Source organism: Carica papaya, chromosome 2 (assembly GCF_054855325.1).
Source record: "Carica papaya isolate Zhongbai chromosome 2, ASM5485532v1, whole genome shotgun sequence".
Taxonomy (NCBI): Eukaryota; Viridiplantae; Streptophyta; class Magnoliopsida; order Brassicales; family Caricaceae; genus Carica; species Carica papaya.
This window is the reverse complement of record NC_142310.1, coordinates 31,279,264-31,305,264: the sequence shown is the minus strand read 5'-3', so window position 1 is coordinate 31,305,264 and position 26,001 is coordinate 31,279,264. Positions and strand designations below refer to the sequence as shown.

The 26,001-nt window shown below is 34.7% G+C and overlaps 1 protein-coding gene across 1 annotated transcript in view; it reads left to right on the top strand.

Moving 5' to 3' along the window:
• LOC110823743 (mediator of RNA polymerase II transcription subunit) overlaps nt 1-26,001 on the top strand; it is a 65,627-nt gene that overhangs the window by 27,492 nt on the left and 12,134 nt on the right. Inside the window, exons 13-18 of the mRNA XM_088214062.1 lie at nt 3,161-3,331; nt 3,474-3,587; nt 4,137-4,262; nt 17,003-17,151; nt 20,244-20,484; nt 20,605-21,379. Coding sequence (XP_088070188.1) covers nt 3,161-3,331; nt 3,474-3,587; nt 4,137-4,262; nt 17,003-17,151; nt 20,244-20,484; nt 20,605-21,379 — 1,576 coding nt within the window. The remainder of the gene's footprint in view (nt 1-3,160; nt 3,332-3,473; nt 3,588-4,136; nt 4,263-17,002; nt 17,152-20,243; nt 20,485-20,604; nt 21,380-26,001) is intronic.

The window sequence follows — 26,001 nt, the reverse complement described above, 5'->3', positions numbered from 1 at the left end:
TCAACTCATTGGCAATTACCAAAACGCATTTGTATTTGGCAGATAGATTGCAGACACAATCCTAATTGCTAACGAAACGGTGGATGGTGTTATAAGAAGTAACAAGCCTGGGGCGCTTTGCAAACTAGATATGGAGAAAGCATTTGATCACATCAACTAGGGCTTCATTGATTACATTTTGGTAAGACTTGGTTTTGGCAACAAATGGAGAAATTGGATCAGAACTTGCATTACTTCCTCTAGTTTTGCGGTTATTATTAATGGTGGTCCATCTCATTTTTTTACTGCCTCTAGAGGCCTGAGGTAAGGAGATCCCCTATCTCCTCTTCTGTTTATCATAGTGATGGAAGCCCTACACAAATTACTTGGGAGAGCAAAGGAGCTACCCATTCTTAAGTGGATTACTGTAGGCCACAATGGAAATTCTATGGAAATCTCACACCTCTTCTTTGCAGATGATGCTCTTATCTTCTGCCAACCGGAGATCAGTTCTATGCCTATTCTTGAAATGCATTTTACTTTCTCGAGTCTCAAGAGTAATCTTCTTAAATCTGAGCTGGTTGTCCTTGGGGGCTTTGCTGGGGACCTATTGGTCCAGGTTCTGAGCTGCAAACTTTTCCAACTGCCCATCACTTATTTAGGTGTCCCTCTTGGTGCCAAATTCAATGATAAAAAAAGTTGGGATCCTATCATTGATATGTTCCATAATTAGTTTGCTAATTGGAAAAGGAACCTCTTATCCAAAAGTGGTAGATTGACACTCATCAAAAGCACTCTTTCGAATCTTCCAATTTATTACTTATCCGTGCTTCACATGCCAACCAATGTTGCAAGAAAATTAGAAACTATTCAATGCAACTTCTTATAGGGAGACAACGATAACGATATCAAAAAATACGACCTTGTAAATTGGAACAATGTCAAAAAGCCCTACAAAGAGGGTGGCTTGGGTTTGAGATCTTTGGACAAACTCAACAAGGCACTACTGGGTAAGTGGATTTGGAGATTCTGGAATGATAAGAGCAGCTTCTGGAAAAATGTGATCAAATGCAAATGGTTCAATGGGAATACTCATGATTTTGGCCAAATTAAAAACAGCTCTTATGGGCTAAGTTTATGGAAGAAGATTTGGGAACTCAACAATCTAATATTACACAATGCTAGATGGAAAATTGGCAAAGGCAAGAAGATATGGTTCTGGTATGATATTTGGCAAGGTTCAGATACTCGACAGGCTCGTTTTCCACAGATTTATGCAATAGCCAGAGACAAAACAATGCTGGTCCATGAAGCTACTGTTTATGACTCGCATATGCACTGGCAGGTTTTGGTTAATAGACATTTGCAGGACTGGGAATTAGATGAGTATGAAGATTTGCTCCAGACTTTGGTAAATTTCCATTTATCTGACCAAAAGACAAGCTCAACTGGATCCACAGCAAGAATGGTCATTTCTCTGTCAAATCCCTTTATAATCTCTTGACTGGAAACTGAAGTTTTGAGAATGGAAAAATTCTCTTCTATTTGTCTTATTTCCTTCACCATGAGGTGCTTATTTGTAGGAAAGGAATACAACCAATTCCTAACAGTTTTATGGGGGAAAGGAATAACAATATATGGTTACCGGACACACCTTAACCATTTGATGATTCCTCCTACTAGCCAAACAGAAATTAAACCAAATTCCCTTCTATGATTTTCTACAGAAACATTACTGGAGGGCTGCGAAATTTCCCCGCAAATATAATTTGGAAATTGGGAATCACTCCCATAATGTCTTTCTTTGCTTGGGAGGCTGCGAGAGGTCGCATTCTCATGATGGATAACCTGATGGAAAGAGGCCTTACCACTGTCAATCGCTGCTTCTTATGCAAAAACAGTCTGGAAACTTGCAATCATCACCTTCTCAAATGCTCTTTATCTCTGAATCTTTGGTCCACAGTCTTGGTTTATTGGACATTTCTTGGGTTAGGAATGAAACAATGCCGACTACTAGCTTGGGAAGGTCTTAGCAGCAAGAATAAGTCTCTAGGGCTCATTCCTCTCACCATCAACCGTGCTTTTGAAGGAAAAAATGCAGATCTAAGCATCATCATTGATAATTGGTTCCATTATTTTGGCTCTATAATTTTAGGGCATAATTTAGATTGTTTTGATGATTTTGGTTTTATTGTTGATATGCTAACGGACATGTGAACTTTTTGTACATGGGTGGTGCCCCCGTGGCGCCCTTACATCATTACATATTCACACTTTTATTTCAAAAAAAAATAAATTTAAGAATGTTTTGATCAAGAGTAAATGAAAGGCTCCTTTGTGCAGAATATGAATCCATAAATTGCAAGGCAGGTCTTTCTAGTAGTTGCAGTTATTCTGTTATCTTTAAGCATTGTAATACTGCTTACGGTGTGATTTAATTTCATTTTTCTCCAATTTCTTTCATTGTGAGTTTCAAAGATTCTCATCAGCATGTGGAAAAGGGATTGTAGGTTGACATTTTTGTTTCTTGTTGGATCTGCTCTTGCCTTTACGGAAGCCATACGGCTAGTTTTGATGAGAAGCATGAACAAGGTTTATAAATCCGTTTCATTGTATTAATGAGCTTGCTTCTTTACTTTGAGGATGCTGCTTTGCGGATATATTAAATCTCATGACTTGAGAAGTCCTGTACCTGGAGAAGTTATGTTTTGTGATCATATTACTCTGCATGGGTTTTGGAGGAACAATGATTAGAAAATATTATGGAGGGAGATCTTTGTTGATTTATGGTCCTATGGCTAGAAGGGAATGCCAGAGTTTTTAAAAACTGTTCAAAAATGGTTTTGATGGCTGGAAAAGATTGTATTAGGTTCTTTCACTCCTTGGTTTTTCTTTTCTATGTTCTGGGAGGGTATCTTGTCCTCCTTATAATTACTTTTTCTTTCTTCCTTCCAAATAATATTTGTTCTTTTATAAAAGAAAATGCTCTTTTCATTTATTACTTATCTGCAATCACACTCCTCTCTACCTCTCTTACGAGTTCAATATATTGGACGTGCAAATCTTGGAACCTAGTGAAGTTGCTGAGCTCATAAATTTTGAAATTCACTTTGCACTATCTTTCAATACCTATTTGCTTGCAGAACTTGATGCTACGACTTTGTCAATACTCTTTTTGCAGGCAGAAACAACTGTTATTAATCAATGCACCCAGCTTCTCTCTCCATCTGCTGAACCTAATTATGTTATGACATACCTGAGTCATAGTTTTCCTCAACACCGACAATATCTATGTGCTGGAGCATGGATTCTAATGCAGGGACACCCTGAAAACATTAATAGTGCAAATCTGGTACTGCAGTTTGGTTTCTTTCTCCTCACCAGGAAGCATTGCATAGCTAATATAAATATTGTCCGATAGATCTCTCCCTAATCCATAAAGTATTGTTAATTATTAGATGAATAATCTTTTCTTTTTCTTGAAATTGAGTCAGGCTCGTGTTTTGAGAGAAATTTCCCCTGAAGAAGTGACAGCAAATATATATACAATGGTGGATGTTCTACTCCATCACATACATGTGGAGCTTCAACATGGACACGTCTTGCAGGTTTTGTATCTAAGTTTTTCTTTTATGGCTCATTAAGCAGTGTGAGTCACATGGAAATCAAGAAGTGGGAATGGGGAGTTTCTTTTATTTTTTTATTTTTTTTTAAAGAAAATTTTTCTGAAATGAAGATGAAGAGAATTAAAATAAAAGACAATTGAGAGGAAAAACGTAATCTTTCTTCACTTGTTTGATGTGAGAGAAGCGAAGCATAAGAGAAGTGATGCAAATGTTGGATATTACAGAATTTTTCTTCACATTTAATCATGACATTGAAGGATATATTTAAAACGGAAAATAGACTAGATTTATCAAATTTCATGTGTTACCACTTTAAAAGATGGACATGGTGTGAAATTTTTTGTTTAATTCTTCTCCTTTTATTTGCATTCGAGCAAGAGCAGTTACTAATTTTCTATTAGTTTGATCTCTTGTCTCAAAGCATCACCTCTCTTCATTTCCATCAAATGAAACACATTATTAATGTTTGTTAAGATTTGTATGTATTTTTTTTTATATTCCAGTATGTTATCTAATATTCTGATTTTTCAGGACATCATATTAAAAACTTGTGCAAATCTCGCATTCTTTGCTTGGACCCACGAGTTGCTTCCTTTAGATATTTTGTTTTTGGCCCTTAACGACCGTGATGATGATCCCCATGCTTTGCGTATTGTGGTAAGCTAAGTTCTTCTACACATTTAGGACATGTTCTTTTTGTATGCATAATTTGTGTAGATTTAGTTGTGCACTAGGCAAATCCACAAAAAAATCTTATTATCTTTTTCTTTTTGAGAGAGTCTATATTAGGAAATCTTATTAAGGCAATCTTTCGGATAAAATTGATCTTATAGAATTTAAACTGGAAATAAAACAACTAACTCCAAATTTCATCAATTTTAATGAGATTTAGAATCAATTGTTTCACTACACTTTAAATTCTCTAAGAGGTCTCTTTTTGTCATTTTTAATAAAATTTCTATTACCCCCTAGTTAAACCAAATATGTTTTTAAAAATTTGCCTTAAAAGTAGGAGAAAATATATTAAAGGCAAAGTGCCAAAGGGGGTGCAACCCATGTACAAAGATAGAAAAGAATTTACAGATCCGTAATAATATCAACAATAGATCCCAAATCCTTTAAACTATCTAAATTGTGGCCAAAAATAGTAGAACCAAAAAAACGTAGCCTTCTATTCTTGATAGTATCAAAATCAGTATATCTATCTTCAAAAAATTTTTTGTTCTTTTCATTCCAAATCACCCAGATAGCAGATAGAGGGATAAATTTGTGACATTTGTGCTTCGTAATAATTCCTCCCCAAGTTAAAAGTTCTTGGGAAACAGTCCCAGCTAAAACCCATTGAACGCCAAGAAAGTTATAAATCATATTCCAAAGCTTGGCCGTGTTCGGATACCAAAGAAGAAGATGATTAGTAGTTTCAGTGTTCAGCATGCACAAAGGACATCTGTTAGCCAAATTCAGTCCTCTCCTCATGAGATTGTCAAACGTAAGAATTCTTCCCTTTGCAGCTTCCCAAGCAAGAAAAAGAAATTTTGGGTGGTGCAATAGAATTCCAGATAATTTTGTAGGGGAAAATACCAGGAGATCTAGGTACACAAGAAGTTTATAGAATGACTTGATAGAAAAGGCACAATTTCTATTTGCTTTCCAGAAAAGACGATTTTCACTAAAATTAAGATTAATGGTAGCTAAAAGCTGGAGAAGACTTTCATATTCCTGCACTTCCCAGTCCTATAAGTTTCTGGTTACCTCCACATTCCAATAATTATCCTCATATACATTCCTGATGAGTGAATTTCTGTTCTTGGCAATGACATAAATGTGAGGGAAGCGATTATGAAAAGATTCCATACACACCATCTATGCATCCAAAAACGGATAGTGTTTCCGTTGCCCACTTTCCAATTAGAACCATTAAGGACAGAATCTAAACTGCGTACCTTTTCACTAGGTTTTCCCAAAAACAGATTTGTCTGAGTCAGTAAGATCAGGGCGGTTATTACCAAACCATTTACAATCCACAACCTCCTTCCAGAGTTTGTTATGTTCACAAAAATACCTCCAGATTCATTTACCACGAAGAGCTTTATTAAGAGTTTCTATGGATTTCAGTCCCAATCCACCAGCAGTAACCGGTTTCTTCACCTCGTTCCAATAAACCAAATGAAATTTACGGCTATTATCATAATCACCCCAAAGAAAACAACATTGAATAGTTTCCAACTTTTTGGCCATTTTCTTCGGAATGGATAAAACCGATAAGTAATAGATGGGAAGATTGGAGATGGTACTCTTTATAAGTGTTAGTCTCCCATCCTTGATATTTACTTTTCCATCCAGCCAATCTATTTTGGAATAACTCAACAATGGGTTCCCAGCTTCTTGTATCTTTGCGATTACTGCCCAAAGGACTCCTAGATATTTAATCGGGAGTTGAAAAGATCTGCAGCCCCTGACAGCAGCAAAATTAGGAGAAGTGTCAGCAAGTATATGATTCGAACTATGCATATCCAGATCAGTAAGCTCAGATTTATCAAGGTTTATATTTAAGCCTGATATTGCTTGAAAGCATAATAAGATGCACCTCAAATGAAGTAAGTTACCAATATCTGGTCTGCAGAAGAAGAGAGTATCGTCAGCGAAGAAAAGATGTGTAATTTCTGTCTTTTTATTTTGGTTCCCTATTGTGATGCCCTTGAACAGCCCCAGATTACTAGCCTTGTCAATAAGCTTGTTGAGCACTTCCATTACAATAATAAAAAGAAGTGGAGATAATGGATCACCTTGCCTTAAACTCCTAGCAGCCTTAAAGAATTTGGAGGGCCCACCATTTATCAAAACAACAAGAGTTGGTGAAGTGATGCACATTTTTATCCAACTTCTCCATTTCCGACCAAAGCCCAAGTTATCAAGCATGTGGTCAATGAAATTCCAAGATACATGATCAAAAGCTTTTTCCATATCTAGCTTACAAATCAAACCATTGTCCCTTTTTCTTGTAACATCATCAACAACTTCGTTGGCGATAAGAATAACATCTGTGATTTGTCTGCCATGCACAAAAGTCTGTTGATTTTGGCTAATAATTCGGATAAGAACTTTGGAAAGTCTGTTAGCAAGCGCCTTGGAAAGAAGTTTGTAAAGGTTGATGATTAAGTTGATCGGTCTAAAGTTCTTTAAATTACAACATTTTTCTTTTTCGGGATCAGAACAATAAATGTTGAATTAGTTGATTTAACAAAGGAAGCGCTGTTATGAAAATCTTTGAAGAAACCCATAATATCACCCTTCACTATTTCCCAGAATTCTTGAAAAAATTTAATATTAAAACCGTCCATGTCATGGGATTTATCACCCATCACAGTCTATGAGATAATCCAGAATTTCTGATTCAGTAAATTCAGCTTCCATAGTGGAATTGGCAGAATTGTCTAATCTATCAAACTGTAGATTGTTAAGAAGAGGTCTAGCAGGAAACTCCTCTGAAAATATTCAAGAAATCTGATCTGGCTGCTTCTCGCATTGCTTCATTACCCTCAATTTTATCATTTTGAGTGAGAATTTTACCTTTTCATAATTAAAGTGTAGATTTCCAAATGAATGACACAATAATGGTCATTTGTTGCAAAATAGAAGAAAATACGAAAAGAAAATGGAAAGGCCTCAATTTAGAATAACCTTCAAATTGTTTGCAAATTAGATAAAGACATATTCTAAAAAAAAATCCTTGTGCCTTGGCCAACAGAAATGCCAAAGCCACCACTTTGGTGCAAATAAGACCAGAATATAAGATGTGATTATTGAAATATTTGGCATCATGCTCTAACCATAAGGCCCAACACTGAACAAAGACAGCACTGCACCGTAAAGCTTTAGACTCCTTCCACCTAATCCACCCCGTCAAATGAATGGAGAAGAAAGCTTCCAAGGTAGAGTGGAGTCAATAAAATATAAGATAAAAATAAAAACTAATAGGATCAAAATCATCTTTTATTATAACTAATGGGGTCAAAGTTATCATTTATTATGACTAATGAGATCAAACTTGCCAATAATAGGACATATAAATTATTTTTTGTTAACTACATATAAGTAATATATTATTTTTTAACATCAAGTGGTGCAATGGCCCCACTTGAGTTATAAAGGAGTTGCTTCTGCCAAAGGCACAAGATAAGCTGAGATCATAACCTCCCAGTCTTCTTACAATGTAACAACAAACGGTTGTTTTGTTTGAACTGTAGGGATATACCATATGTATGTTACGAGAGATAGCTTAACACCCCAAACGAAAACTATTTAGGGTTTCATCCATTCATTATGGCTTAGCATGTATGTTATTTACATCATTATGTATAAAATGGTAAATTTTGTACATAGGTGGTACCCCCTTGGTACTTATATCAAAACAATTCATACTTTATATTTTAAAAAAATTATTTATGCAAAAGTTCATAAGTTACTTGATTCAAATCTTATAATATCCATTTGTGTGATGTAGGACAAGTAGGATAAAAAACCAATTTGTCCATATGGGTGGGAAATAAGAAAATAAAGGTCGACCCGAAAAAATAAATATAATAAGTAGACTGAACGAAATAGGTTAGATAACAAGAATTAGAAAAGTTTAAAAAAAGATATAATATAGAACAAAACCCTAAGAAATTCTTAAATCAATAATCTTTTATCTTTTACTTGTTTTACTAGTTATAACTTTTGTGTAGATATTAATTACAATGAATAAGAAAAATAATAGAGGAAATTAGAGTTTTTAATTCATATTAAGGTACATATTAGGCTACAATCAAAGTTTTATTTGATAAAATATCTATTGATTTCGATGTCTTTGTCCGATCGCATTGTATCATTTTGTGAGTGATGCTGATGGCTGATTTCTTGTCACAGTATATGTGCATAAGGTTTTTCACTTGATTTTAAGATCTTCTAAAATTTTTTTTATCTATAATAGTTCACATACCTTTCGTGCCATTGTCCAAAATTCTGATTCTATATTTGTTCTTGCTAGTTTTTTTTTTTTTTTTTTTTTTTAAATAAAAGAGAAGTATTATTATGTACAATAGTACCAGGAGGGTATCGCCTGTATACAGAATAGTTATATATTAGTCAAGTGGTCAATGACCATTCCAATCTCATTCAAATCTTTCATATTATAACCCAACAAAATAAAAAAAAAGTGTTAATCCATTTTTCTTTAATTTTTACAAAGTCAATTTCTATATTATCAAAAGCTTTCATATTTCTTTCCTTTTACACAACCCAAAAAATGGTATGTGGAACTAAGAATAAATATTTTTTCTTTTTGCATATACCCAACCAAGCCCATAATTCCTTGCCAACCGAATCCGCACTAACCCAATTTAACCCCATAATCCCATAGATAGTTGTCCAAATATTGTAAATAACCGGGCAATTGAGTAAGAGATGATTGCATGATTCCTCAGCACTTTTGCTAAGATAGCATTATTTACCAAAATGTTGCCTTTCTTTTTCAACATATCAATAGTAAGGATACTTCCTCTAGCAGCTTCCCAAGCAAAAAAAGATATTCTGGGAGGAGCTTTTGACTTCCAAATCTGATTGTAAGGTGCTGACAGCATACCATCACCGTCTTTTTAACACAAGAAATTGTAATATGACTTCATTGAGAAGCTCTTTTGCTTGTCAATTGACATTTTACTTCTTCCAAATCCTTAGCACTTACTCTCGCTAGTACATTTTACTTCTTCTCCAGATGGGCAGGTTACTCCCAAAGAAGGAACAATAATATGTTGTAGACCTTCTGTTTACAATTGACATTGCATAATCTGCATCAATATAGATTTTTAGGAGTATTATCATTATTCCTGAACTTAAATCCTTTTTTAGGTGACCGGTTAAGGTAATGCATTACTCTACAGGTTTGTTATGGGTTCACTTCTTTTGGGCTATGCATGAATTGATTTATCTCACTGTAGACAATGTCTAATCTCATATGGGATTGGTATATCAATCTTCTAATTAATCTATGATGTATTTTTTTATTTATTGGCATATCTTTTTTTACGATTTCTAATTTGTTATTAGAATCAACAAAAGTGCTAGTTAGTTTGCATGTTAACTTGCTATTGTCCCTTAATAGGTTATAAATTTATTTCTGTTAAGAAATAAAATTTTTGAATTTTGTACAGATGACTTTAGTTCCCAAAAAATACTTCAATTATTAAATAGTTCATTGATTTCAAATTTTTTTGTCAGGCATTATTTTAGTATCACTTTTCTTTCTCATTATTTCTTGTTACGATAATGTCATTAACGTATATTAGAAGAGTTGTAACTTCTTATATTTCTAAGTATTTGATGAATAGAGTTTGGTCTATTTGAGGCTACTTAAATCTCATATTTATTATTACCCTTGTGAACATGTCAAACTATATTTTTGGCGATTGCTTAAGTTCATACAAAGTTTTCTTTAGTTTATATTTCTTATTTGATTATGCTCTCTATCAAAGACTAGTGGAATATCCATGTACATTTCTTTTTTTAAATCTTTATGTAAGAAACTATTTTTTACATCAAGTATTTTAATTGTCAGTCAAATTGAATAGCTAACTACAAGATACGCATGAGTGTTGTCTTGGCTACTGTTGCGAATGTCTCATGGTAATCTATTCATATGCTGTGTACAATTCTTTGGCTTCTTTTTACATCTCTCAATTGTCCCATCTGTTCAGATACTCTGTTAGGAATATATTTAATATTTAAACTTGTGAATGTATTTCTGTTGAGAAATAAAATTTTTAAATTTTGAGCAGACAACTTTAATTCTTATGAAGTACTTCAACTTACTAAGTAGTTTTTTGATTTCAAATTCTTTTGTGAAGCACTATTTTAATATTAGTTTTTCTTTCTGATCATTTTCTGTTATGATAATATCATCAATGTATATTAAGAGAGTTGTACGTCTCTTATTCTCTAAGTATTTTATGAATATAGTTTGATCTATTTGAGCGAATTTAAATCTCATATCTATCATCACCCTTATAAACCTGGTAAAACTATGCTCTTAGCAATTGTTTAAGTTTATATTGAGTCTTCTTTAGTTCATATAGCTTATTTGATGCTACACTTTTTCAAAGATTGGTGGAATGTCCATATAGATTTCTTCTTCTAGATCTCCATGTAAGGACGTTTTTTACATTAAATCATTCTAATTGTCGGTCAAATTGAGTAGCTAACAACAACAAGATTTGCACAGTATTCATCGTAGCTACTGGTGTGAATGTCTCATGGTGATCTATTCATATGTTTGTTTATAGCTCTGTGTCACCAATCTCGCTTCATATCTCTTGATTGCCCCATATGTCATGTATTTGATAGTAAAAAACCATTTGCATCTCATCAGTTTCTTACTTTTGGGTAGATTTACAATTATCATTTATGGTTTTTTCAAGTGTCTGCATTTTCATATTTATAGTATTCTTCTATTTTTTACAAGATAATGCCTTAGATACTTTGTTAGAAATACATTCAATATTTAAACTTGTGAGAACAATGAACACTTATCAAATGACACGAGGTGAGTATTTTGTGCATTCTCTTATACCTTTACAAAGTGCAATAGGTATATTATTATTAGACTTATAAATTTCTTAGGGCATACCTCAGTTCTAGGATTAAGGTTGGATTCTTGGACTAGTTTAGAATCAATACTCAACATCTTACTTCTTGTATACACCTGAGAAAATCTTGGTTCTGATATGATCCCTTGAGTAGATAATTTTTTTTGGTGGATTCAGAAGGTCCTCTTGTGGTGATGGTGTTGGGGTGTGTGCTAAAAGGTTATGTGACAAATGTGGTAGGGTAAAGTCTGTTAAGAATTTCATATCTTTATCTTCCAATATAAGCACTCCCTGAATATAAGATTGGGTTAAGTAAGATTCTTGTTCAACAAATGTAATATCTGTAGTAAAATTTTTGAATTGTCGGATTGTAACATTTATACATTTTTTGAGAGAAGAGGTACCCTACAGATATACATCTTAGGGCCCAGAGATCAAATTTCTTTTCTTTTTTTTGAAATAAAATTGTAGTATATATAAACAATGGTACCAAGGAGGTACCACTCATGTGCAGAATTATTTACATTTCAATCAAGTGATCCGTGACTTAACCCAAAATCACCCAAACCATTTAAATCATGACCTAATAGCATATATCGAAAAGTATGAAACCATCTATCTTTTATGTTATTATTATTTTTTTTTTAATTTCAATTTCATCGAAAGCTCTTTCATTTCTTTCCTTCTACACAACCCAAAAGATCAATAGAAAGATAAGGGTTAGGTGCTTCTTCTTTTTGTATAGGCCTGCCCATGCCCAAATTTCATCTCTCACAGAGCCTGCCACGACCCAGCTTATCCCCAAAAGTCCATATATCATGTTCCATAAACTATACACCATTGGACACCACAACAACAGGTGATTACACATTTCTGTACTCATTTTATGCATAAAACAGCGATTAACCATACATCTGCCTCTTCTCATCAGCATATTCGTTGTCAAAATGCTTCCTTTGCATGCTTCCCATGTGAAAAAAGCCATTGTTGGTGGAGCATTTGTCTTCCAAACCAGTTTGCATGGAAAGGCAGAAAAATTCCTATCCACCTCATTACTCAACTGTTGGTAATATGATTTGACAGAGAAAGAACCATTTTTTTAAAGGTTCCATGAGTTTTGATTCAGTTGATCACTCAATCTGATCTGGGACACATAAAACAGTAGCTGTTGGTATTCATCCCTTCCCAAAACCGAATCTTGTCACCTTTCCCAACACACCATCTAGTGCAGTTTGTGAAGTATTTCTTTTCCATCAGAATTTTCTTCCATAGACTTCTGCCGTGAGGTCTAACAGTACTCGAATTGTCATCACCCGCAAATTGCCATCCCCCCTGCCTCCACCACCCGCTTCCATAAACGAACCGCCTCTCTATAATACCTCTAGAGCCATTTGCGATGTAGAGCCCTATTCATCTGCACCATGGATCGCAGTCCAAGGCCCCCCACAGTAGTAGATCTTTTTAACTCCTCCCATCTCACCAAGTGCAAGTTTCCCTCTTTAATGGGAATGAATAAAAACACACCCAATATTTCGGAGAACCAGATAGTTTGTGTCACTTGCTGCTAAGTAAAAGTTTTGAATTGTTTCTAGATGACTTTTGAAGTCAAGAACGATGGTGGGTAGACGATTAATAATGTGGGTGGTGGTAAGGATGACCTTGCCTCAATATTATTTTGGGATGTTGTTTTGGGGAAGGAAAACTTTGGTCGTAACTAAAAGGTGATTGTTTTTATGTTTGGCTATTCTATTTTATTGTGTAGTGTAGATGTAGGATGATTAATTGAGAATTCCTTCCTGATGGAAGAATGATGAAAATATGTAGTTAAAAAAACTTTGGCATTATCTGTGCAGAATTGTTTTATACTAGTACCAAATTGGATTTTTATCATGTTGCAGAACTGGGGTGTGATATGACCAACATTGGATTTGATTGAATAAAAACAGTTAGATAACTTTAATACAATCGTCAAATAAATGAATAAATCATCAAGGTTTAGAAGCATTAGGTGTGTGAGTTGGTTGCCAAATATAATTATGGATTAATAAAAACGAAACTAATTTTTTTTTACTATTAATAGGAAATGTCATATGTTTATGGTTTGTAAACTCATAAATATCGCAATGTAAATTTTTATATTATGAATTTTTAAACAATAAGGGAGTGCTTTAAAATGAAAAAGGATGGGTGCCCAAATCTTTTATGGTGGAGCCAAATATGTGTGGGGTCTGTAGTAATAATAGAGAATGATCCCCCAGGTGTATATGAGTAGCAGAGTTCATTTTTAGGTTTAGTATGTCGAATCATTTTCCCTAAATACTGATAGTAAGAAGAGTTAAATGTTACTTTACAATTCAAGTTTTGTGATAATTTATTAACCGGCACAAGATTAATACATAGTTTGAAAACATGTAATACATTTTTTAGGATAAGGGTATGAATAAGTCTAATGTTGTCCTTAGCTAGAAGAGTACTGAGAGAACCATCTGCTGTAACAATCTTTGTATTACTTGAATGTGGAACGTATATATAAAAATGTTTAAAAGTATTGATATATAATCTACAACTCTTGAGTGTATATTCTAAGAATTTTCGAAGGTTTCATATAAAGTAGAAATCATACTTAACTGTGCCAATAAATTGATATTCGATTGTTTATCTAAGAACTCAAGTCGAGTACTCAGCCTTTCAATCTCAATTTTGAATTCACTAAGATTTGAAGTTGTCATTATTGGATTGCTCTCGTAACTTAGGATGTTACCTACGACATTCTATAGGATTAATGTTGAAAATGAAAATCCATAGGAGGGATTTACGTGGAACACGCGGCTGTGTGAGGAAAGAATCTGCAATTTGCAGCTGATCTAGTCATACTGAGAACCAAGAACTCACTGAGCCAACTCGTATGATTCCTCACCCCCTTGAACCTCACCACCCTTACTTGACTCTGGTCGACTTAGGATCTGAACATAAGGCACAAATTTGCATGCACAGAGAAGAGGCATGAGTGTAAAAAGGGCAGAGACACTGTGCAAAGGGGCGCGGTAAAATAGATTAGCGGCCAGCACGCATGCATGTAGCGTATAATGTCATGTTCTGTTTGCAGATGGCCATAGAGAGTCGTGTCTGGTGTTTGGTGTTTGTGTGTAGAGAGTCATGACAAAAACAAGTTGTGCGCATGGGGGTGAATCTGTGTGATTGAGAGCGAGCATAGGTGGGCTGCAGTCAAGGAGATGGATCTGGCGATGAAGGCTGCTCTTGGTGCGTATGGTCGGCTTATAGTGGCCGACGATGGTGGCTGGTCTGCATTAGCTGGCTATGAAGGCTGCTTTAATATTTTGAGAGTTTTTCCTTTTCTATTTTGATAATGAGGGTCAAAGAGGATCTATTGCAGAGTTTAGGGTTTCTTTAACCTAGAACTTTAATACTATGTCAAGAGTTGTTGATATATATTTTATTAAATATTACAACTCTATATGCATAGGCTTTTTGGTACAAAAAGGAAAATAGATAATAAATTGTAATTAATTACAAAGGATATAATTTGCTTTTATATTTCTTAACCTAATTTGCCTTTTCTTTAACAGTTTCAAATCCTAAGTTTCTTAATTAAGAGTCAATAGTTTTGTTTTGATAAAGATATTGAGGACCTTATGAACATTTTGTAAAGTTGTGAATATACAGTTTCTATTTACCTTATATACATCATTTACATATACCTCATATACATGTATAGTGTATGTATATATGCATTCATTGTATATAAATACAGTATGTATATACAGTTTATATATATCCATTTATATGCATGCAATGCATATATGTACAATGTTGATAGAATGTTAGTATATATCGAAAATATATACAACTGAATGTAGTATATCTAGAGTGTACATTAACTGCCATACAGTCTATATATCATACACATGCAATGTATATATATTGCACCCATGTATATACTGTTTTTAAACAATGCATATAGAATGTGTATATATAGTATATACAATATGTATTTTATATGTAATGTATATGCCTTCATTTGTGTGTAGAACATATATAAAAAATTATATACAGTATATATGCATATGTATGAGTATATATTTATTACTGGTGTACCATATTTATAATGTATATATTTAGCATATATGGTGTATATATCCATTATACACATTAAATTTGCAGTGTATATGTAATATACATGTGCATCGTATATGCATGTATTGCACATACTGTATATAATACTTCATATTGTGTATGTACCATACTGCGATTGTATATATACAGTACATATAATCTATATATGATGCATATATAGTCTCATATACAGTGTTTAGAATATATATACTGTATATATACTGCATATACAGTGCAATATACAATGAGTATACATCCAGTGTGTGTCTGTATGCAATGTGTATATAGAGTGTCTAATATCCAGTGGGCATAAATGCAGTGTCTCTGCATACAATGTTTATATAGATAATGTATATATACTGTATGTATATGTATACAGATGCTACATATGTATTTGCATTCTATATATGTAACTATTCAGGCATTTTGAGTAAAATGATGCATTTTTGGGCATTTCGCATACCCATGACATTTTTGGACATTCTAGTTATCTGGGTGCATTTATGGATATTTCAAATATCTAGGTGCATTTCATGCCATTTCTGGCACTTAAGGCGCATTTATGGACACTTTGGGTACGTAGGTGCACTTCTAGGCATTTCAGGTACCCAGACATCTTTCTTTTGGTAAGAGAATACTTTTTTCTTTTTTTTAATCCATCAACCAAACACATTTATTTATTTTCTCTCTATTTACTATTAGCTTTCAGACAGAGAAAGAGAATGTTGTCATTTCTCTTCCTTTCCCTCCCCTTCATTTTCTTTCTCTTGTCTCTTCTTTTAACTCTCAAACAAAGTCTAAAAGAAATTAGAGATCAAAGTAAAGAAAATATTATAGGTAGGATAGGCTGAAGAATAACTATAGAAGAATAAACCCAAGGGAGATATCAGGGACAACCTTAACAGATGAAATTCTTAAGTCATCATCGTCTATCTTCCATGTGAATTGATAGTTAGAGAGGAAACCAAAGTTTGTATTTTGTATTTTGTATTAAATTTAATATCTACCAAATTGCTAGTAAGTTAAACATACTAAATTTATTTTTAAAAAAAGTTAAATATACTAAATAATAATAATTAAAAAAATTCATACTGAATTATCCAAAGTAGTATCTTCTTATTCTGTATCACTGCATATGCATGATGCTTAGTAACTGCTAATACTTGGTAATTCTAATGTAATTTTTATTTGTCATAAACTTCTAGACAAAGCACTTTCCAAATATCTTAGAATAAGCTGTTAATTACTATCTTTGGTTCATTTTGTTGACTAAATAGTCATTGCTGTTATGAAATTTGATAACATTTTCGTGCACTACATTTTTCCTCAAATTTCTGCATTCATGTGTCATAGAATTTTGATGCATTTCACCACATGTTAGCTAGTGCAAATTCGTATTCTCTGTGCCATAATGGTGTATTATGAAAGATGAAGGCGTAACAAGGTTATATGCTTTGTACTTTGCTGAGGAACTTATTATCTCCAAGCTTGAGTTCATAGAAATGGATTCAACATTGAGGTTAAACTGATCTAACCCTCCCAAGCACATAGCAATTCTTGATTGATTCCTATGCTTCAAATAAAGCAGAAACTGTTGTTTATTTTTCAATAATGCTGTAATAACAAAAAACATATTTGCAGTTTGGTTTACTTGAGAGGCAAGATCTTCAACAAAGAGTGAAATCATATTATATAAATCGTGGGCCACCCGAGCATTGGCTTTATACAGGAATATTCAAGCGAACTGAATTGCAGAAGGCACTTGGGAATCATCTCTCCTGGAAGGACAGGTGATTCTTGCTATTTCCAATCTGAATTTAGAGGATATCTATGCTTTTATTTATATGCTAAAATCAATTTTTAGAATAAGTTTAAAAATTGGTGTAGATACAGGTTTAACTAACCCATGACCGTGATTGTTGTTAGAGGTGTCAACTAGGGGTATATTCATGCAATGATTAGTAACAGGATTGGATGGCATGAGACTGAAGGAGCTTAAGATCAGATATTTGCTATCTTATTTATATTTGCTGCACATGATTAAAGAAGACAATTTTTATTTTTTTTCCTATTCATGCCCTGGTTTCACTTATCTGGTGAGGACCAGATGTTTCGTCTCCCTATTTCCTATTTCCTCTGAATGCAAGCACCAAAGACATTGTGCTATGAATATTATATCATTATGAAATCTGCCATTCAACCTATGTTCGAAAGATTATGGTTTGGTACATGGGTAGAATAGTAGTTTGGGTAGGATAAGCTATTCACAAGTAAGATTCTTATCTGATCATATACTTGGGATGATTGGATAAGGAAAGGAAACTATTAATTTAGTACGAAGGGTCAAGGTGGTGACACCAGAGGTAGGGGACAACAATGGCATTCTTTCTAGCTAAGTAATGAGAAACCTTTCTTCGATAGACAATAATGATGGTGACAACAACAATAATTAGTAGAATTGTGACATGGCAGCAGCAATAGTGGCTGCAATCAACAATGGCGATAGTGGTGACAACAAGCTGATAGTAGTGTTAGCGATGGCAAGAATAATGAGAGTTCAGTAACAACAATGGTCATGATGAAGGTGATGGCCACAAACTATGGTGCTAGTGGTTGTAGTGAGAAAAATGATGTTTATGGCGGTGATAATGATGGTGGGATTGAGTTGTGGTACTAGTGGATGTGATCATCGCGATGGTGATGGCAATGGTGGTAGTGATGGTAATGGTGGTGAAAACAATGGTGGTGGTATTAATGACAACAATGGTGGCTGTGCTAGTTGTGAAGGCAGTTTAAATGGTAGCAGTGATGGTGGTAGCAATAGTTGCCTTAATAGTGGCAACTGGAGTAGTTGTGTGATAAGAATGCAATAGCAATGGCGGAGGCAATTTTAGTTATAGTAATGATGATGATGGTGGTAATGAAAGTAACATAAGTGATGGCGATGGCGATGGCGGTGAAGATGGCAGAGGTGACAATTTCAGGGATGGTAGAAGCGGTGGTAATGGAGGTAATAGTAGTGGCAGTACTTGGGTCGGGCGTAGCGGTAGTGGCAAGATTGACGGCAGTAGTAGAGTTGATAGCAAATATGGTGATGACAGTTGCAGTATTCTTGTTAAAAAATAGTACTGGACGAAAAAAATTGAAAAGGATAGTTTTGGTCTTTCATAGCACTATGCAAGTGAGTATTGCTTATTTACTTCTTAGAGTGTGAATAATACTACCTATTTAAGTAGTGCTCTACCTATTCATCAAAATTGTATCTTCTAAACATTTTGTTGGAAATTCCATCAATCTTTGATGGCCATTGTTAGGAAACTTATCTTACCTTCCTAGGAAGATGTGGTACCAGTTGAAGAATTCTAATGATATGAGGATTTGATTTGTTGTAATTAATTTCTTATTTTTCCTCTTTGTAACCAATGTGTAACAGCTATAGAACTGTGTAACAGCTAGTGTCTTATTTTGGAAGATTTAAGAATCAAATGGGAAAAAATCATTGAAATTATTTTACGAAAGAAGTTTGCCATTACATTGCTTGCAATTTATGCAACGTGATAAAATGAAATACATTGAAGTAGATGGACACTTCATAAAGGAGGAGTTGAATAGTGAAGTAATTTAAACTTTATACTTCTCAACTAATGGTCAACGTGCAAATGTACTAACAAAAGGGTTTAGTAGTGCGAGGACTTGTCTCCAAGATGGGAATTAAAGATGCAAATACAACAGCTTGAGGGAGAGTATTGGAAATCCATCAGTTTTCCGTCACCAGTATTAGGAAACTTATCTTACCTTCCTAGAAATATCGGATACTGGTTAGGAAATCCCTCTAATATGAGATTTGATTTTATTTTATTTGTTTTAATTATGTTCCTATTTTCCCTCTTGCAATGAATCTGTAGCAGCTATACACAACCATGTATTCACTTGTTCTGAATACACAATCAATTGAGCTTCTCTCTAAAGTTCTACACATTTGATGGGTAAGATAAGGGACTTTATTCACCTCTTATCCAACCCTACTCATCGTACCAAACATGGCCTGGAAAGCTTAGTTGATGAAGTATTATTTACATGGTTGTGAGACAGCTGGACATGTGCAGGTCACATATACCCATGTCTCAAGAATTTCTGCTAGAGGAAGATTAGCGTTGGAATTTTAAAAGGACCTTGTCCATGTATCATTTTTGGTGATGTGACCGCGGTTGGAGGTCAATAGGGTGAGAAGATTCTGACTACATAGTGGAAGGTGCTTTGGTGACTGGTTCCATAATTGAGGATCTTGTGACTGTGGATGCTGGGAATCAGTCCCCACTTCTCAATCGTGAGGGCATGAGTTTTGATCACAGTCCTAATTTTAGGTACTTCCAGGCCCCCATAGTAAGGGGATTCTTTGAAAATTTGATTGCTGCCTAGCATCAATTCAAGAAGAGAAGTTTTCCAATGCCTAGACTCTAGTCAATGAATAGGAGTTGGTTAAAAGATTAGAAATAATTAGTGATACTAAACCACTATTGTATGGGTAATGATACAAAACCCGGCCCTTTTCTTAGAAACTATGGAAACGATGCAATTGCCAATTAAACTATGAAGTTTACTCCAGATTTAATAAGTCTATGTAGAGCTTCATGGATGCTGTGGTTTAAGTTACAATTGACCTCTTTTGAGTAGTTTGGAGGGCAAATTGATTTCTCTCATGGTCCATATTTAGCATATGAGATCTGATTGTGTTAAGCATTTCTTTTCTCTTTACCGTTTGTTGTCTTTGCCTGATTATATATTTAGTTATTTTTCAATATTTTCTTTCCATTTCATCCTACAAGTTATCTGATTTTATAGGTTGCATTGCCATTAACATTGGTCATTATAAGCTCCACAGGTATCCTACATTCTTCGATGATATTGCGGCACGTTTACTTCCTATCATCCCCTTGATTGTCTATCGCCTGATTGAGAATGATGCCATAGATCTAGCTGACAGAGTTCTGGCCATGTATTCTGCATTTTTAGCATACCACCCTCTAAGATTTACATTTGTTCGTGATATACTTGCATATTTCTATGGTCATCTTCCTGGGAAGCTCATTGTCCGAATTTTGAATGTGCTCGATCTAAGTAAGGTAACTACACTATTTATGTTGTGGTTTTATTTCCTTGTTTCTTGTTTCTTTTTTGAATGAAAGTATATTCTTGTTTTCTTCATTTCAATGAAAGTATATCTTGCTTTATTGATTTTTCAGATTCCCTTTTCTGAGTCGTTCCCACAGCACATCAGTTCATCAAATCCTGTCATCTGTCCACCTCTTGACTATTTTGCAACTCTTTTGTTGGGTCTTGTCAATAATGTCATACCGCCATTGAATAGCAACTCAAAAGCTGGATCAATGGCAGATGCTTCAAATAACTCAGTGCGTGCTCCTCATAACAAAACTCCAGGAGCGTCACAGCATGGGCCAATGAATGCTTTTGAGGGCCAAAAGGCATTTTATCAAATTCAAGACCCTGGAACATATACCCAGTTGGTTCTTGAAACAGCAGTGATAGAGATACTCTCACTTCCAGTATCTGCATCTCAAATTGTTTCATCTCTAGTTCAAATCATTATTAATATACAACCAACACTAATTCAGTCTGGCAATGGTCTCCATGGTGCTTCAAATGGCACTGGACAAGGTTCAGTTTTACCAACATCTCCCTCCGGAGGAAGTACAGATTCTTTGAGTGCAAGTAGATCAACGCCTTCAGTTTCAGGGATTAATACATCTAGTTTTGTTTCGCGAAGTGGTTATACCTGTCAACAACTATCTTGCTTATTTATCCAAGCTTGTGGTCTCCTTTTGGCTCAACTCCCTCCTGATTTCCACTTACAACTTTATATGGAAGCAGCACGTATAATAAAGGAGAGTTGGTGGCTCACTGATGGAAAAAGGTCTCTGGGTGAATTGGATTCAGCTGTTGGCTATGCTTTGTTAGATCCAACATGGGCTGCTCAAGATAATACCTCAACAGCAATTGGTATGGTGTTGTTTATGGTGGCTTCTTTTTGAATTTGAACAGCACAAAGTTTTTCCGTTTCAGATTTAATAATTTATCACATATTCTTTTAGTTTGAAAATTTTATCATTTGTAGGAAATTTGTAAGTTGATTACATCTATTTAATAGACCAAGGACCTTGGCTAGTGGTGGTACCTACTGGAAGAACAAATACAAGACCAATTTAAATAGATTTGAATTGCTAGTTCGAAAAGTTTTTTACTTTTAATTCACTCTGGGGAGGATCAAGGGTAATACCCCAACAATCAGTATGGTCATTGATTTGAGGAGTTTTCTTGATTGACCCCAGTAAGTTCCCATGCCTTAGTGATTTAGAACAAAGAGAGCTTGAATATAGTACTTGGATGAAACAACGAAATAACTTGAATTAAAGGACAGTAGCTATCATTTAGCTTTGTTAAAAAAAGGTGCTACCAGTATTTTAATTTGAATAATAAAGAAAATATAAATAAATGCAGGACACTGTGTTAAAAGTATTTTTTCTACCACAAAAGAATCTAAAAGTGAACTAATAGAAGAAAAGGAAAAACAAAAGTCAGTAATATCAAAATTGTTTGAAGAGAAAAAATTATGAAAAGAAAGAATAATAAAAAATTTAGAAATAAATAAAGAAGTAAAGGTAAGCTGAGGTATTATAGAAGAATAGAGGGGCGCTGCCACACACATTAAACTGCGTTGAGAGAAAAGGAGAAAAGGAGAAAAGTAAAGAAGAGGAGGTGCACATCAAAGGTGGTTTTATTGTTTGAAACTGAACAAAAAATAAGGAAAAAATTGCAAAATGACGAGTGGCTTGAATCTTCCACTTCAATGTAAGTGAAGATAACTGTTAAAGAGTATATTTCATATGTAATTAATATAGGAGAACTAGGTTAAAAAGTATTGTAGTCAAGTACACCATATGTAATTAATTATTGGTTTCCTTTCTTACAGTAGAAAACTTGTATATATAGGATCTTATTGTTCAAGTAGTTTACATGACATGCATCCAGGGAATCTTGGGAAGGAATATGAGGATGGCAATCTTCAAGGGTATTTAAGCTGGCACGTTTAGAGTTTAGGAGTCACAAAATGAGGCTCTTCATGGATGGCTTTTTCAGGTTTTCTGGATTGGGCGGCTCTCGGGTTTTTCCGGAAAGGGTAGATTTAGAGTACTTTTCACCTTTTTTCTTATATATAATCTAACGTGTTTGAAGATATAGGCATGGAATGAATTAATTGGAGAATTTTTTCATCATCTTCCTTAATTTTTCTCTCTATCTCGCTCTCGGTTTTCTTCCTCTTTCCCTCGACAGCCTCTGTTTCTATTTCTCTCTCTCCAACCCCTCTGTTTCTCCCCTCACTCTCCCTCTCTTCACCTAAAACCCAAAACCCTTACCTCCCTAGATTCGAACAATGTTCCCGGGTCCTGACATAAGACTCATCAATGATACAAAGTTTGAGATCAAATAGAATGGATGCTTAGTGCATTCTCTCGTTTCTATTCGGGGTGCAATAGATATATTTATATCAGATGGTAATGAGTTCTCAGAGCCTACCTCATGTTCAGCATCCTACTTAGTTTTATGAACTTGTGTTGGATTGGAATTCGATTTTTTCCTGCTTGAGTACATATGACAAAATCTTGGGTCCGGTATGGTTAGGATTCTAGTTCATTTTCCTGGTTTTTGTTTCTTTTTGGTATATGTTCAGGTGAATTTTATGGTATCTGATTTTCTGAGGTGGAGGTTAGTTTTTGAGAGGGTGTAGTATTTAAGGGCAGGGAATATCAAACAAGAATTAATCCTCCTTATCTTCCAATATACTCTTCCCCTGATAAGGTTTATCAAAGAAGGTCTCGGGCTCTATAAATATAACATCAGCTAATACATAGAATTTTTGAGTAAGATGATGGTAACATCTGTATCATTTCTTTATAGGTGAGTACCTCACAAACATATACTTAATGAGCTAGGGTCAAGTTTTCCTTGTTGAGAGTTATGTATGTGAACATAAACAATACAACCAAAGACTCGAGGGATAAAGTTGTTGGTGATTCGGACTCATGAGAAAAGATAGTTGGAACTTCCACAAGACTACGGAAGTCTAGTACCTTAGATGGTAACTTGTTGATAAAACAATTTGCGGTCAAAATGGCTTCTTCCCAGTAATGTTTGGGCATATGATTTTAAAACAAGAAAACAGGGATAGTGGTTAGCAGGAGACTGTTTTTTCATCATGCCCACTCCATTTTGTTTTGGAGTGTAAACACAGGAAGACTCATGAATGATCCTTTTACTCTGAGAAAGAGGGTATTGTTTAATTAAAATAGTCACAAGCATTATCAGTTTGAAAGCATTTGATTTTTACTCCAAACAGGACTTTGATCATGTTATGAAATTAGAGAATAATGTGACTATCTCATATTTGAATATAGAAAGAAAAGCTAGGTCACTCTAATGCAATCACTGATAAAAGAAACAAATCATCGGACTCCAGAAATGTGGAGAATATTTAAGGGTTCCCATATATCATTGTGGACCAAATTAAAAGGAACATTGCTTCTTTTTTTAGTGAGAAAAAATTTACATGTCTGTGTTTTACCAAGTTACATACATCACAGTGTAAATTTTCATAATTAAAATCTGAAAACAAAAAGGGAAACATAACCTTAAGGGCGAAGAATGAGGGGCGACTTTATGATAGACCTATATTTTATCTAGGATGCTGGTGGAAAGGGCAGTCCATGGTGTCTCAAGTGCATTCAGGAAACATAACTCATATTGAGTCTTAGCACGTCCAATTGTCTCCCCCGCATTCTGTCATGAAGTTCATAAAGAGAAGAAAGAAAAATCATTTTACAATTGAGCTCTTGGGATAACTTTGTTACTGTTCTTAGATTGGTGCGCTCTTTAGGGACATGTAAGGCGTCAATAAGTGTAAAGTAACTCCTGTTATTATGGTTGATAAGCCATCAACAGTAACGGTTTTCCTATTGCTGGAGCATGAGGCATAGATGTTAAAAAATTGATTGTAGTTTGCCATGTGGCTTGTGCCTCCTGAATCTACAATCCGTGATAGTACAAACGGCTTATCTGAGACATTTATGGAGGAGCAGGTGCGCTGTGGGCTGTGCGCAAAAGGCATGTGCAATTATGGAGGCTACATGGCTGTTGGCTGCGCACAGAATGGGTTCGCATCTGTCTCTGCTTGCTGTTGAACAGAAGGTGGTCGCTGGAGTTGAGCAGAGCATAAACAAGGCAAAACCAGGGGCTATGCGCGCAAAACAGAGAATACAAACTGTTACAGAGAAAAACAGGCTGTGCACACGAAACAAAGGAAGTGAAACAGGGCACGAAGAGAGTATGCGTCTAAGCGGAGGAAAAAAACATAGTGTGCAACCAAGGAGAGAAAAAAGAGCACGGCTGGAGGGGTCGCATGACTAGGCGCAGCAGAAGCATCTCTGGCAGTGGTTGTACTTGCTTGCAGCTGAACGGGGCCTGCACTTGGTTGGTGCATGGCTGAACAGAGGTGGAACAGAGCTTGTGTGCTGCTGCTTTCCCGGCTATGAATGCCGGGTTCTAGGATTGTGGTAGTCAGTAGTAAAGGCTGGCTCCCTTACGATTTTTTTTTTTTTTTCAGGAATGAAAACCAATTAGGGTTTGTAAAAGAGGGTAGAACTTTTTTTTCCTAGAGTCCTAATATTATGTTAAGAATGGTTGAATTTTTATTTTATTAAATATCACAACCCTGTATATACGGGATTTTTAGAATAGAAAAGGAAATAAACAATTAATTACGTGGGGTGCATTTTACCCTAATGCCCTTTAAGTTAATTATATATAATACATTCTCTTTATTTGGTACATTTGTAAAATCTGAGTCTTTTTTCTTGTAAACCTTAACTTCAGGGGGATAGCATATTGGAAGATAAAAAGGACTCATTCTTGTTTAATATTTTCCTGCCTTTAAGAAAACCAAAAACCACCACAAGATATTCCTAAACACATGCCCCCACAATATACACCTGAATATATATCACTAGAAAACCAAAACTAAGAAAATGAATTAGAATCCCTTACCATACAGGACACATGATACTCCCAGGTGTACTCAAGAAGAAAAACTCAAATTCTGATATAAAGAAGTTTATGAATCCACTCAGGTGTTGGAAATGATGTAAGCTCTGAGAATTCTGTACTCTTTGATATAAATTTACCTATTGCACTCAGAAAAGAGACGAGAGAATGCACTAAACATCTACGCTACATGATCTTGAACTTTATATCATTTGAAAATTTTTTCCGTCTCATGAAAGTTTTATGATGAGTCTAAATATAGTATCAATTCCTAATACATTATCTAAGCCTTTAACTAGTGATGGAAGAAAAACTACTATGAAAATTGAAATGCAAGCTATAGAGAAGAATCAAACTTGGCCAGTGGTGGACTTGCCCAACAAAAAGAAACCTATGAGATATGAGTGGGTGTTCACGATAAAATAGATGCCTAATAGAAGGATTGAGAGATATAATACAAGGCTGGTGGCCAAAGACTATTCCCAAATCTATGAAATAGATTATCAACAGACATTCGCACTAGTTGC